Here is a 14,573-nt window from a genome sequence, read left to right on the forward strand (position 1 = left end):
CCCAGTTGTGTGTAAAGATGAATTAATGTAGGTAATGACAATTTAACACAGCACGTTTTGTCTGTAACATGAGTAGCGACGCTAACTTTAGCTTGTGTGGCATTAAATAGTTGACTACAGCATGTTAAACCAACTATTTGCTTGTTTAGCACTTACCTGCTCGATTAAGAAGTGGATTTTTTCGCCAACGTGTTTCTGTGAGTGACGGCAATTGTGTAATTACAAATGACCGTGGCTTACTTACTCTTTTTGTCCTCGGCGTTCCAATTATAATGCCTTCCGCAATTACCACCCGCCGCCACTAGATGGTAGTGTTGCTCACTTCTACATTTTCAATGACTAATTCAAAAAACTATAGAAACTGTCAATATTTACCATTGCATTATCTGGTATAAGACGGTGTAATGAAAAGAAAAGAAAACTGGACTGTTGACACAAAAAATAATACTTGCTTGTTGTGATTGTCGGCCGTTGTTTTTCTTTACATTCCCCTCGAAGTGCATACTTCCAAGTTTCCTCGAATGCAACACGAGCGCTGATTGATTGAACTGACCAATTAAATAGAATGATGATACTAATAATAATAATTATGATAATATTAATAACAATAATACACACCGCATCACCTTTTTCACTTGTTTGTCCATCCATTGAGTGGATTCTTGTCTTTTCCACATCCTTCACACATGAGGAAAAGTTAAGACAATTAAAAAAAATTAAAAAAAAAGCTAATTGTTTTTTAAATATTATGAACAGCTGCCTGGGGGAGGTGGGGGTGGGGTTTGATTTTAGCTGCATCCTTGCTCCCCACACACACACACACACACACACACACACACACACTCACACAAAATGTTTCTACTTCCTGTCCCCAGTTAACAAGAAGTTCAAAGTCCCCCACGTGGAGCCGAGGGCCCCCTGGATGTGATCGTTAGCTGCGCCCCCTGTGGACGACGGACTGTCTGTGCGGGTGACGCGAGCACGAGGCGCAGCAGGCGTCCTTGTAGTAGTCGTAGACGCATAGACGGGCCTGGACCACCACGTTGCAGTTGAAGAACTGGTCTTTGCAGTGGTCGTCTGAAATAGGGACACGTCCGAGGTGAGGAACGAGACACGAAACGAAAAGGGAAAGACAAAAACGGACGCACCTGTTTGAGGTACGCAAGGCTCCGGGTTGCAGTTTTCCCGCGCTGCTGGTTTGAGCTGCTCGTCACAGCTGCTTCCGGACTGCTTGTCTTCGGTGAGACAACGCACCTCACGCACACGGAAACCTCCCTCGCATGTTTTGGAACACTGGAAGGAACGAAAGTAAGAGTTAAACATGTGTTTCGCTCCCTGACAAATAGTAATAAAATGTGCTTTTTGAACATCGCAAAGAATAGAGGGTCGTTTGCAACAGTGAATACACACAAAAATGAGCCAGTGAAGTTGGCACGTTGTGTAAATGGTAAATAAAAACAGAATACAATGATTTGCAAATCCTTTTCAACCTATATTCAACTGAATAGACAAGATATTTAACGTTCGAACTGGTAAACTTTGTTATTTTTTGCAAATATTATCTCATTTGGAGTTTGATGCCTGCAACATGTTTCAAAAAAGCTGGCACAAGTGGCAAAAAAGACTGAGAAAGTTGAGGAATGCTCATCAAACACTTATTTGGAACATCCCACAGGGGAACAGGCTAATTTGGGAACAGGTGGGTGCCATGATTGGGTAAAAAGCAGCTTCCATGAAATGCTCAGTCATTCACAAACAAGGAATGGGGCGAGGGTCACCACTTTGTGAACAAATGCGTGAGCAAATTGTCCAACAGTTTAAGAACAACATTTCTCAACGAGCTGTTGCAAGGAATTTAGGGATTTCACTATCTACGGTCCGTAATATCATCAAAAGGCTCAGAGAATCGGGAGAAATAACTGCACGTAAGCTATGATATTACGGATCTTCGATCCCTCAGGCGGTACTGCATCTAAAAGAGACATCAGTGTGTAAAGGATATCACCACATGGGCTCAGGAACACTTCAGAAAACCACTGTCAGTAACTATAGTTGGTCGCTATATCAGTAAGTGCAAGTTAAAACTCTACTATGCAAAGCCAAAGCCATTTATCAACAACACCCAGAAACGCCACCGGCTTCGCTTGGCCCGAGCTCATCTAAGATGGACTGATGCAAAGTGGAAAAGTGTTTTGTGGTCTGACGAGTCCACATTTCAAATTGTTTTTGGAAACTGTGGAAGTCGTGTCCTCCGGAACAAAGAGGAAAAGAACCATCCGGATTGTTCTAGGCGCAAAGTACAAAAGCCAGCATCTGTGATGGTATGGGGGTGTATTAGTGCCCAAGGCATGGGTAACTTACACATCTGTGAAGGCACCATTAATGCTGAAATGTACATACAGGTTTTGGAGCAACATATGTTGCCATCCAAGCAATGTTATCATGGACGCCCCTGCTTATTTCAGCAAGACAATGCCAAGCCACGTGTTACAACAGCGTGGCTTCATGGTAAAAGAGTGCGGGTACTAGACTGACCTGCCTGTAGTCCAGACCTGTCTCCCATTGAAAATGTGTGGCGCATTATGAAGCCTAAAATACCACAACAGAGACCCCGGACTGTTGAACAACTTAAGCTGTACATCAAGCAAGAATGGGAAAGAATTCCGCCTGAAAAGCTTCAAAAATTGGTCTCCTCAGCAGAGTGTCGTTAAAAGGAAAGGCCATGTAACACAGTGGTAAAAATGCCCCCTGTGACAACTTTTTTGCAATGTGTTGCTGCCATTAAATTCTAAGTTAATGATTATTTGCAAAAAAAAATAAGTTTCTCAGTTGGAACATGAAATATCTTGTCTTTGCAGTCTATTCAATTGAATATAAGTTGAAAAGGATTTGCAAATCATTGTATTTTATTTTTATTTACGAAATACACAACGTGCCAACTTCACTGGTTTTGGGTTTTGTATAGTAGCTTTGTTACACAATTTAAATAAGCAACTGTTTGTTCCTCGCCGCTGTTACAACATTGGTTCTGTTGTTGCTTGTTTATAAAGTCATCAAATGCAAATTAGCGTGTCATGCGACTCACGGCGCTCCAGTCGGTGTAGTACCACTTGGCGCCGCACGCTCTCACGTTGCAGCTCTGCTGGCCGAGGGGCCGCTCCAGCGACGAGCACTCGTACTGAGGCGCCACGGCGAAGCCGTCGGGCGAGCTCATCAGACACACCACCGCCCTCTGCTGGCTGCCTGCGCCGCACTCTGCAGAGCACTGGAGCACATGTCACACCAACGTTACGTTACACGTCGTTATGTTACATCAGTGGTAGCATTTTGTTCTGTAGAAATAAAATATGACATTATAGATTTCAAACAGAATCTTGTCGCATTTACTACTTTGTTGGCTTGAAGACCCGTTGTGTTAAATTGGAAGGCAACAGCGCCCCCTTGCAACACTCTATAGATTAAAGATGTTGTTTATTTCCTCAAACTGGAGAAGATTAGGCTGACATTGAATGGTTGTTCTGTAAAGTTTCAAGAACAGCGAGGTGCCTTTCTGAGATATTTTGGTTGATGAGCCTTTTGTGTGCTTGTTGGTTACTTGCTAAGGCAGGGGTGTCACACTCATTTTAGCTCAGCGGAATGGTAAAATATGGCATGATAACCTAAAAATAAATACAGCTCCAGGTTGTTTTCTTTGTTTTACTTTGGCCAAAAATAGAACAAGCACATTCTGAAAATGTACAAATCACAAATAATCAGTGTTGGGACTGTAACGCCGTTACTTTCGGCGGTAAATAGTAATCTTATTTTTTTATATTCAGTAACTCGGTTACCGTTACTACATGATGCGTTACTGCGTTATTTTACGTTATTTTTATGTAGCATCGGCTAGAAACTGAGAAGATCTGAGTGTGTTTTATTGGAGCGCTGCGGAAGAGGCGACAAGGAAGAGGCGCGCCACGCGCTGCTCTGTGTGTGTGTGTGTGTGTGTGGGAGGGGGCGTGTCTAAGTTTACTAACAAGACATGGCGAAGCCCGAAGCCGAGTTGCTTAACATGGAGTTATTCTCACTACTTTTCTTTTGTCGACCACAAAGAAAATAACATTTTTGTTAAATGTAAGTTGTGTCTTGGATCAAAGATCCTATCCTCGCAATTCAAATCCGCTGAAACAGCTACAAAAGCAACATGCTTCGACAAAGCTAGTTGCAACAGCGGCTGGATTTTAACGAGGCACTGCGCACTGAAGGTACACACACTCTGTCAATTCTCTTATATACCTACTGTTGCTCTTTCATTCTAGACTTCTAGAGTGTTTGATTATCACATCACTCTAAATGTATAGACTATAAAGTTCACAAACATAAAGAGGGATGCTAGTGGGCCAGGCCAATCGTTCCTTATCTCTAAACTAAAACTGGGGAAATGTGTAGAGTGTTCTGGGCTTCAGACATGATTTTATTTCAGAATTCCTTGAGAGAAAAAAACGCCTGGTAAGGCTTTGTGTATGTAGTGTGTGCCTTCTTTGGTTTACAGCTATGTTGTTGTTATGCTGTTTGTTACTTATGTATGTTATGTTGCAGCTATTTAAAATAGTTTTGTCAATTTGTTCTGGCCTGAAACAAATTGGCCCTTTGAAACATATCTTTGTCTTTGTGTGTTGTATGTAGACCACATTGCTTAGCAGAGTACAGTGATGCAAATGCATGTCAAGTTGATGAACAGATTGTATTATTCTCCAGTGCAATAACAGTACTGAAATGAAGGCTAAAAGGGCATTAATGGGAGCTTTAAAAAAAAGAAAAAAGAAAAAAAGAAGTAACTAAATAGTTACTTTTCACAGTAATGCATTACTTTTTGGTGTAAGTAACTAAGTTAGTAACTGAGTTACTTTTGAAATTAAGTAACTAGTAACTGTAACTAGTTACTGGTTTTCAGTAATCAACCCAACACTGCAAATAATCCTCCGGACAAAACACTTCAAGTTTGTTGAAAATTCTGAGGAAATTGGTGCCGCATGGAGGAAAATCTATTCCCAAGTGGGCCGGAATGGTAAAATCATGGCTTGATAACTTAAAAATAAAGACAACTCCAGGCTGTTTTACTTTGGCCAAAAATAGAACAAGCACGTTCTGAAAATGTACAAATCAGAAATAATCCAGCGGGAAAAACACCTCAAGTTTGTTGAAAATTCTGATGAAATTGGTGCAGCTTCAAAAAAGCTTAGACTTCATCTCAGTGTATCTACAAAGCCAGGATTACACTTTAAGTCACAGTCTTTCTGGGATTGAAACAAAAAACACAACATGTAAACTCTTCCAGGTATCAAATACCTCCTTTGTCATGTCCACTTATCAATCCAGTGCGAACTCAACAAACCGTAAAAAACGGAGGTAAAAACAATTCAAAAGGGTTAAGTTTCCTCGTTTTTGACAGAGACATTATGGGGGAGTAAGGGTGCCAAATAAGGTTCAAAGCAGAAGACATAAAACGGCAGGTTTTAGGTTTCATTTGGGTCGAAGGAGAGGAGCCGCAGCCACGCTTTACTTTGTACCTTTTGCTAGTCCTAACAGAATTGCTATTGTAACATCCAGTGGACACATTTAGAACAGCAGTTTCTGAAGATAAAAAATATTGCAGCTCATTTAATAAAACCGGGCCGTAGGTTTGACACCCTGCTCTAAGGCCATTTAGGAATGCAGCTGTCTGTGGTTTTACGTGAATATCTGTCTGTGGTTTCTTTATACTTTATGTATTATTATCACTTTTTCTAACATTTACTTTAATTATTTTTTTATTTTACTTGTTGTGAGGTAAAAAAAAAACAGCATTTAATGTAATTTTGACAACTCTTGTCAATTGTATGCGTCTTTTTAAAATAAGATTATAAAAATATTCAAATAATTTTACTATATATTTAAAAAACATTTTTCCTCAAAAACATTTTTTAAACTTTTTTTAATCTGTAATAATACAAAAAAAACTAAAACATATCCGCTGCCACACAGATCACGGCACCACCGCTTTCATGTGCGCTCAATTGCAGTGTGGAAACTATGTCCGTGTATTTACATTTCCAGGCATTCAATGCGGTATGGATTTTAAATGGATTAAACCATTAATTGAAGAAGAAAAAAACTTGCACAACAAATATATTTAAAAAATATAGTATTATAACAATTTAAAAATAATACAAATGTATTTAAAAAACATATTTTTATATTTTATCTGAATTGTAAAAAAGGTTTTTGACATTTATAATTATTAAATGTTTTAAATTATATTAAAACATGTTATTTTAAAATCTCAAATTTATATTGTATCATAGTGGATATATAATTGTATACAGCTAATTTATTATACTACATGTAATGTAATATATCATGTTTTTTTAGGTAATAAGGTTGCAATTTTGAATCCTGATTTCATTTTCCACATACTTTCCTAAACATTGTATTTTCAATAAATAGTTTCTTACTGTATTTAATTTGTACAAGTGCACTTTTTGGACAATTTGCTTATATGTTTGTTAAATATTTTAATTTCAAAACTGTGTTTTTTAAAATATTTTATTATTTTTTATTATATAATTTATTATATCAGCTATATTGTAATGTATCATAATTGTATTCATTATTATTATTATTTTGTTGTGGTGGAAAAGGTAAAACATATGATGAAGAAACTCCATTGCACGTCATGGTGAAGACTCATGGAGGACATTTAATAATGTGGTGTTGCTACCTGACTCCAGGGCCCGGTGAACCACTCCATGGCGTTCTCACAGGGGCCGTTGTTGCACACCTGGGTGTGCGGGGGCCGCTCGCTTCCGCAGCCCTCCAAAGGCAGGCTGCTGATGTGGTTGGTCAGGCAGAGGATGCCTCGCGTACGGACGCCCATCCCGCACTCAGTGGAACACTGTGGAGGAAACTATCAGTTTACACTTCCTGCCTTCTACTGAACAGAAACACCTGAATACACTCGCTGGACATCACCTTTCGTCAAATCGAGTGTTCTCCTTCGACGTTGCATCTTTTAGGGCATTTTAAAATTGCCATTGGATTTTGATAAGAAATGATATTTAAAAATGTATTCATTAGTGTTATTTCCTCTATGGTTGATGAAAGATATTGGGTCAAATGCTCTAGTAGCTAAATACTTTTAAATAGATTTAAATAATAAGTTCGAAAAAATACATAGAAAAATATAAAAAATGTCCTAATTGATGATTAATTTTAGTAAAATATATTAATTTCTAAATGACAATGAAGTGATGATATGATAGTTATTGTTATCCATAGCTGATCAAGTAAATTGCATCAATTACCCATAACTAGTGCTTAAATATTTGTTATATATATATATATATATATACATATATATTTATTAAAAATATATATTTTTTAAAAATACGTACAGTATATATACACTTTTATTAATTGATTGTTCTCCAATTCAATACAATTATGTTTAAAAAGTAGAATTAATTGTTTAAATTGTGTTAATTTCTTCCATAGTTAATGGTTAAAGGCTCATAACTAGTCGATAAATAGTTTTATTTTTTAACATCCAAAATAGTTTTAAAAATATTTCTAAAATATTTTTTTTCTTAATTGATTGTTTTTTTTAAAAATCTAAATAAAATATTAATTAATGATATGATTATGATTTTTCTTCATAGCTGATTAAATGCATACATTCAAATGCCAATGACAAATGGCAAACATGTTTTTAGGTATAAATATGTGTATTAAACATATTTTAATAAATTAATATTGTTATGTATTTACATTTTTAAAAATCTGTCAAATTTATTGATTAAACTGTGTTCATTTCCTCTACAGTCGATCGAGATAATCGAGTCAAATATATAACTAGTATATAACTAGTGGCTGAATAGGTTTTTTTTTTCCTGTAGAATTGTTTTAAATTTGTATTAAATGTTTATTTCATAAGATTTTTTTTTTATATAATATTTTTTAAATAGTAAATAATCCATTATGTGATTGCTATTTGTCTTCATAGCTGATTTAGTCAATAGGGTCAAATGCCCATAACTAGTGGCTAAACATTTTCTTGGTTATGAATGCATGTTTGAAAAATATGAAAAAAATGTAAACTAATTCATTGTTACTTATTAAAATCTTAAAAATTTTGTAAAATGCCATAACAAGTGGCTGAATATTGGGGTTTTTTTTTTCAGTAGAAATATAAATTTTTTAAATATTTTTTTAAATGCTTACTTTATGTATCTATTGATTACTCTGTGATTCAATACAATTAGTTCATAAATACAATAAATTGATTAAATGGAGGTAGTTTGTTGAGTCAAATACCCAAAACTAGTGGGTAAATATATTATTTATTTACCATGTAAAATAGTTTAAAAATATTAGTAAAATCGAATATTTTTTTATTAAATGACTGTTTTTTTGTAATATATATTTTTTTAATTACAAATAATCAATTATATAGTTGTTTTTTTCCCAGAGCTGATTAAGCCAATAGAGGCAAATACTCATAACTAGTGGGTAAATATTTTTTTATTTACCATGTAAAATTGTTTAAAAATATTAGTAAAATCGAAAACAATTTTATTGAATGACAAATTTTTTTTTAATATATATATATTTTTAATTACAAATAATCAATTACATGATAGTTTTTTTTTCCAGAGCTGATTAAGCCAATATAGGCAAATACCCATAACTAGAGGGTAAATATTTTTTTACCATGTAAAATTGTTTAAAAATATTAGTAAAATCGAATAATTTTTAATTGAGTGACTGTTTTTTTTTAAATATATATATATATATTTTTTTTTAATTACAAATAATCCATTACGTGATAGTTATTTTTTTTCCAGAGCTGATTAAGCCAATAGAGGCAAATACCCATGACTAGTGGGTATTTTTTTTTTTTACCATGTAAAATTGTTTAAAAATATTAGTAAAATCCAATTTTTAATTGAATGACTGTTTTTTTGTTGTTGTTTTTTTGTTTTTTTTAAATGTATATATTTTTTAATTACAAATAATCCATTACGTGATAGTTTTTTTTTTCCAGAGCTGGTTAAACCAATAGAGTCAAATTCCCATCACTGTTGTAGTGGCGAACACATTTTTTAGGCTAAAACACATATATAATGAAAATTTTTATTTTTTTAATAAGCCTATTTTTATCAAAATATATTTTTGTTGTTGTTGTTTTTTTAAATATTCTGTCAAATGCCCTTTATAAGTGGTACACATCTTAGCTTGATGCAGTTCAAACTAGAAGTCCAATAATACATTTATTGATTATTGAACACCTGACTCATTGAAATTTGAACAAAATAATGATTTTGGAGATGTCAGGTGGAATACATTGTGATTGTCTGCCAACACGTATGATGTGTTATCTTTGTAAAGGCAGAATGTTGTTGAGGTTGGCACAGGTGTCCCTAATGAAGAGGCCAGTACCTTAGCGCCCCAGTTAGTGTAGAACCAGCTCTTGGCGCAGGTTCCCATGTCGCAGTTCTCTAAGTCGACGGGCCGCAGGTTCATGTTGCACTCTGCGTCCGGAACAAAGTCGCCCACATTGCTGACACAGCGAACCTCCCGTGACCTCTGACCCAGCCCGCACGGCACCGAGCACTGCAGACACACAACAAAGACTTTGCAGCAAATACTTGAGACACAGGAACGCCGTCACTTACCGCGCTCCATTCCGAGCGGATCTGCCACTCGCTGCAGATCTTCATCTGGCAGGTGCCGGCGGTTTCGGGCCGTTCCAGGTGGCTGCAGCGGCTGGTGTGCACGTTGAGGGTGTGGTTGGCGTAAACCTGGCGACACAGGACCTGGCGGTGCTGCATGCCCAGGCCGCACATCTTGCTGCATTCCGACCACTCGCCAATATCCCAACTAAAGGAAGTCAATACAAGGTCACTCTTGCAAAAAAGATGTTATTCCCAATGAGTTTTTACCAGAAAAATGAATAGAAAAAATACATTAAGAACGATGGCAGGTTTTTTTCCTCATAGAATCGTTTACTCAACTGCAGAAAGCATCAGGAATACATGAGGCTCAAGACTTTGGAGTTTCTTAGTCATATGTTTTGTACTTTTTCCACCACAACAAAATAATAATAATGAATACAATTCTGACACAATACAATGTAAATAATATCGTAAATTAAATGATAAACAATTAAAACATTTATTAATCACATATTTGAATTGTCCAAAAAGTAAATTTGTATATGTTAAATTTGACAAACTTTTTTTTTTTTAAATACTTTATTTATGAAAATAAGTGAAAAATAAAATCAGTATTCAAAATGATTTGAACATTTTTACCATTTCATATTTTTATACCTTTTTCCACAGAGAAATATTATATTACTGAAAATACAAAAATATATTACAATAAAAAAAAATGATCTGTACACTGCACTATTTTACAATACAGCATTTGAAATTTTAAAATAGCTTTACTTTCAAATAATTTAAAACATTTAATGAACATAAATAAATAAAAAATCTAAAGTAAATTTGGACTAATTCAAAATAGTATTTTTGTTAAGTTATTTGAACTTTTTTTAATCCTATACAGTCTATTTTTTTAAATAGCATTTCAGATCTTAAAATAACTGTTTTTCAAATTAATATAAAACATTTAACATCAAAAGTGTAAAAAACACTTTTGTGTTGGTGTTAATTAATGCAAAAAACTGAGGAAAATATGGTTTTAAACACATATATTTGTAATGATCTAAACATTTTTGTAGTCTTATTTTTTATTTTTATTTTTTCACAAAAAATGCTTTCACTGAAATAACATAATGTATTACACTATAGCACATAGTACTGTATAATAAATTAGATGTATACAATGATCTATATACTATATTACAGTATAGCATGTGAGATTTAAAAAAATTGCTTTTTAAAATAATTTTTAAATACTTAATTATACATTAAGAAAAACTGCATTATATATTCTATATATTAATATACACCATGTATTATTGTATAAATATCTATTTAGATAATAATGAGAAAATGTAATTATTTAACAACAATTATGAATTCTTAAGTATTAAATAGTATGAACTACTTATGAACGCGTTATGATTTTTTTTTTTTAAACACATTTTTTTCTGATTTAACATATATTTTTGTATAATAAATATTACAATAAATTAAATATGTATAAAAAATATTACATTTTTAAAGAAAAAAAATACAGTTAAGTCACTACACCGGTATGTTTTAGCGCTTTCATGGTGAGTTTACTGACAGATATACTGTAAGTAAGAACTTTACACTACTTTATATTAGAAATGGCAACAGCGGAGGATGAAAGTCCCATAACAAGAAGATAGAGAAAAAGAAGAAGCTTATTGTCTACGGTGTCGTCACGGACTACAAAGGCCGACGTGCGCAATTTTTCAGGACTTATGCAGATCCCAAATACAGATCAGCAGGTACCGGAAGGTAAGAAAAGTTGCTTTTGCATAATATTGCAAGACAAAACGTCAGATAATATGTCTTACCTTATACACACACCATAATAATACTCCTATGTTGAAGCACAGTACAATCCATCAAACGGTGCGGCTTTATAGCTTACCAAAGTCGTACTAAAACATGTTGATAGATTTTTGAGCGCCGTGTGTAATGTTCTATATTTTCAATGGAACATATAACATTTTAGGTGTTGTTTAGGTGTTGCAGTAGGCCAGGCTATACTACTGCAACGCACTTCTTGTCGGGATCCCCAGCAAAAACATTCGGAAGCTACAATACGTACAGAATAGTGCTGCTAGGATCCTAAAGAGCGTGCGGAAATATGATCATATCACACCAACTCTCAAATCCCTTCACTGGCTTCCTGTTTCACTCAGGATTCAATTCAAAGTCTCCCTATTAACCCACCAGTGCCTTCATGGAAATGCCCCCCTCTACCTCAAAGAACTACTCACCCCCAAATCCTCCACACGACACCTCCGCTCCTCCAACCTCCGAGGACAAAGCTACGAACAATGGGAGACCGGGCTTTCTGCTCTGCCGCTCCCAGTCTGTGGAACGCTCTCCCTGACCACCTGAGGGCACCACAGACTGTGGATGCTTTTAAAAAAGGCTTAAAAACTAATCCATCCATCCATCCATCCATCCATCCATTTTCTACCGCTTATTCCCTTTTGGGGTCGCGGGGGGCGCTGGAGCCTATCTCAGCTCCAATCGGGCGGAAGGCGGGGTACACCCTGGACAAGTCGCCACCTCATCGCAGGGCCAACACAGATAGACAGACAACATTCACACTCACATCCACACACTAGGGACCATTTAGTGTTGCCAATCAACCTATCCCCAGGTGCATGTCTTTGGAGGTGGGAGGAAGCCGGAGTACCCGGAGGGAACCCACGCAGTCACGGGGAGAACATGAAAACTCCACACAGAAAGATCCCGAGCCCGGGATTGAACCCAAGACTACTCAGGACCTTCGTATTGTGAGGCAGATGCACTAACCCCTCTTCCACCGTGAAGCTTAAAAACCCTTCTTTAAAAAAATTTTTTTTTAAAAAAGCCTTTTTTTAGATATATGCATACTAGTTTTAGCTATTTGGCTGTTGTAGTTTTTATTTGTATTTATTTTTTATTCTCTTTTTATTTTTTTATATTTGTTTTAATACACTGTAGCACTTTGAGGTTGTTTACTCAATGTAAAGTGCTTTTTACAAATAAAATATATTACTATTATTATTATTATTATTGTTTACTTGAGTCATATTGTAGTCTGCACTATCTCTTATGTGTGACTGCCATCTACTGGTCACACTTATCATGACACCATGCACCAAATAAAATAGCTTCGAGGTCGGTAAGCACAATCAAAATGATTCCGTACGTTAGGTGCACCGGGTTTATAAGGCGCACTGTCAAGTTTTGAGAAAATGAAAGGATTTTAAGTGTGCCTTATAGTCCGAAAAATACGGTAATAAATAATATGCTAAATATGGATTCTGTTGTCACTCACAATGCCGGGCAGGACTCCAGGTTGCAGGGTTCTTCCTGCGGTGTTGGTTTGCTGTTGCTGTCACAGAAAGTGTCCTGAACTTGGACTCGGTTCAGTCGGTGGACGCAGTGGAAGACGGCATACCTGGAACCTACGCGACACGTGATGGAGGATAACCGAGGAAGAAAACCGTCAAGTAGCGTTATCTTACCTTTACCACAAGAGGCGCTGCACTCGCTCGTTCCAACCATCTTCCACTCGTAGTCCCTCTCGCGTCTGGGGGGCTTGACGGTAGCGGGATACCGCCCTCCGCCCGCCGGGTGGTATTCTTGCTCGTTCACTGCGTTCCCTAAGATGCGGGGACTGGGATTTAATGCAATGCATGATGGGTAAATGTGCTGCATGGGCGAAGTTGACCTTCAGGCGTGTGGTTTGGTTGGTGTCCATGTCTCTCAGAGGGGACCATGTACTCGTAGTGAACACCTGGGTTGGCTTGTTGGAAGATCACCTGTGGAAGAGCAGAGCGATATTTCTTCCCATCAAATACGTCTGAATGTGGAACTTTATTGATTTCTCACAAAGACATCCAGGATCTCATCGGTGGGACCCTCGGCCAGAAAGGACTCGCCAGCGGTGCTGCTGATCTCGTTGGGTCGGCGGTAAGTGAACATGGTGCCCCCGCCCTCGAACTTCCCCGGGCGGTCGATGGCCCAGTTGCCATTGATGATGGAGCGTCCTGATCGGCTTCGGAGCGCTGCGGGAGATTTAAAAAAAATAAAATAAAATTACTAGCAGGGATTTTATCGGCCATGGCTGTGGGGACTCCTCAGTACTCATCTTTGTTTGTGTGTGTGCGTGTGTGTGCGCGTGTATGTGTGCGTGTGTGTGTGTGTGTGTGTTAAAAACATTTTGTTGACGTGTGTTTAAAAACGTAATGTTTAAAAATTAAATGTATAAAAATGCAACGTTGAACATTTCAATGTATAAAAATTCAGTGTATAATAAAATTCTGCATAAAAGAATTTAGTGTATAAAAGATTCAGTGTATAAAAAGTCAGTGTTTAAAAATTCAGTGTATAAAAATTCAGTGAACAAAAAATTCTGTGTATAAAATTTTTGTGTATAAAAAATCAGTGTTGAAAATTTCAGTGTATAAAAAGTTTGGTGTTTAAAAAATCATTATATGAAAATTTCAGTGTTTAAAAATTCAATGTATAAAAAATTCAGTGTTTAAAAATTCAGTGTTTAAAAATTCAGTGTATAAAAATTCAGTGTTTAAAAATTCAGTGTATAAATATTCCGTGTATAAAAAATTCAGTGTATAAAAATGCCCCGTTGAAAATTTCGGTGTATAAAAATTCAGTGTATGAAATTTCAGTGTATAAAAATTCAGTGTATAAATATTCCGTGTATAAAAAATTCAGTGTATAAAAATTCCCCGTTGAAAATTTCGGTGTATAAAAATTCAGTGTATGAAATTTCGGTGTATAAAAATTTCAGTGTATGAAATTTTAGTGTATAAAAATTCAGTATATGAAATGTCAGTGTATAAATAATTCAGTGTATAAAAATTCAGTGTA

At 35.9% G+C, this 14,573-nt stretch overlaps 1 protein-coding gene across 1 annotated transcript in view; it reads right to left on the reverse strand.

Moving 5' to 3' along the window:
- Positions 1-783: 783 nt before the first annotated feature.
- LOC133608924 (thrombospondin type-1 domain-containing protein 4-like) overlaps positions 784-14,573 on the reverse strand; it is a 75,516-nt gene continuing 61,726 nt past the window's right edge. The window contains exons 9-18 of the mRNA XM_061964578.1: positions 13,572-13,747; positions 13,411-13,501; positions 13,205-13,342; positions 13,015-13,144; positions 9,693-9,897; positions 9,457-9,630; positions 6,740-6,913; positions 3,086-3,265; positions 1,149-1,293; positions 784-1,077 (exon numbers count right to left, since the gene is read on the reverse strand). Of these exons, the coding sequence (XP_061820562.1) occupies positions 932-1,077; positions 1,149-1,293; positions 3,086-3,265; positions 6,740-6,913; positions 9,457-9,630; positions 9,693-9,897; positions 13,015-13,144; positions 13,205-13,342; positions 13,411-13,501; positions 13,572-13,747 (1,559 nt within the window). The 3' untranslated portion in view covers positions 784-931. The remainder of the gene's footprint in view (positions 1,078-1,148; positions 1,294-3,085; positions 3,266-6,739; positions 6,914-9,456; positions 9,631-9,692; positions 9,898-13,014; positions 13,145-13,204; positions 13,343-13,410; positions 13,502-13,571; positions 13,748-14,573) is intronic.

This window comes from Nerophis lumbriciformis, linkage group LG06 (genome assembly GCF_033978685.3).
Source record: "Nerophis lumbriciformis linkage group LG06, RoL_Nlum_v2.1, whole genome shotgun sequence".
NCBI classification, from domain to species: domain Eukaryota; kingdom Metazoa; phylum Chordata; class Actinopteri; order Syngnathiformes; family Syngnathidae; genus Nerophis; species Nerophis lumbriciformis.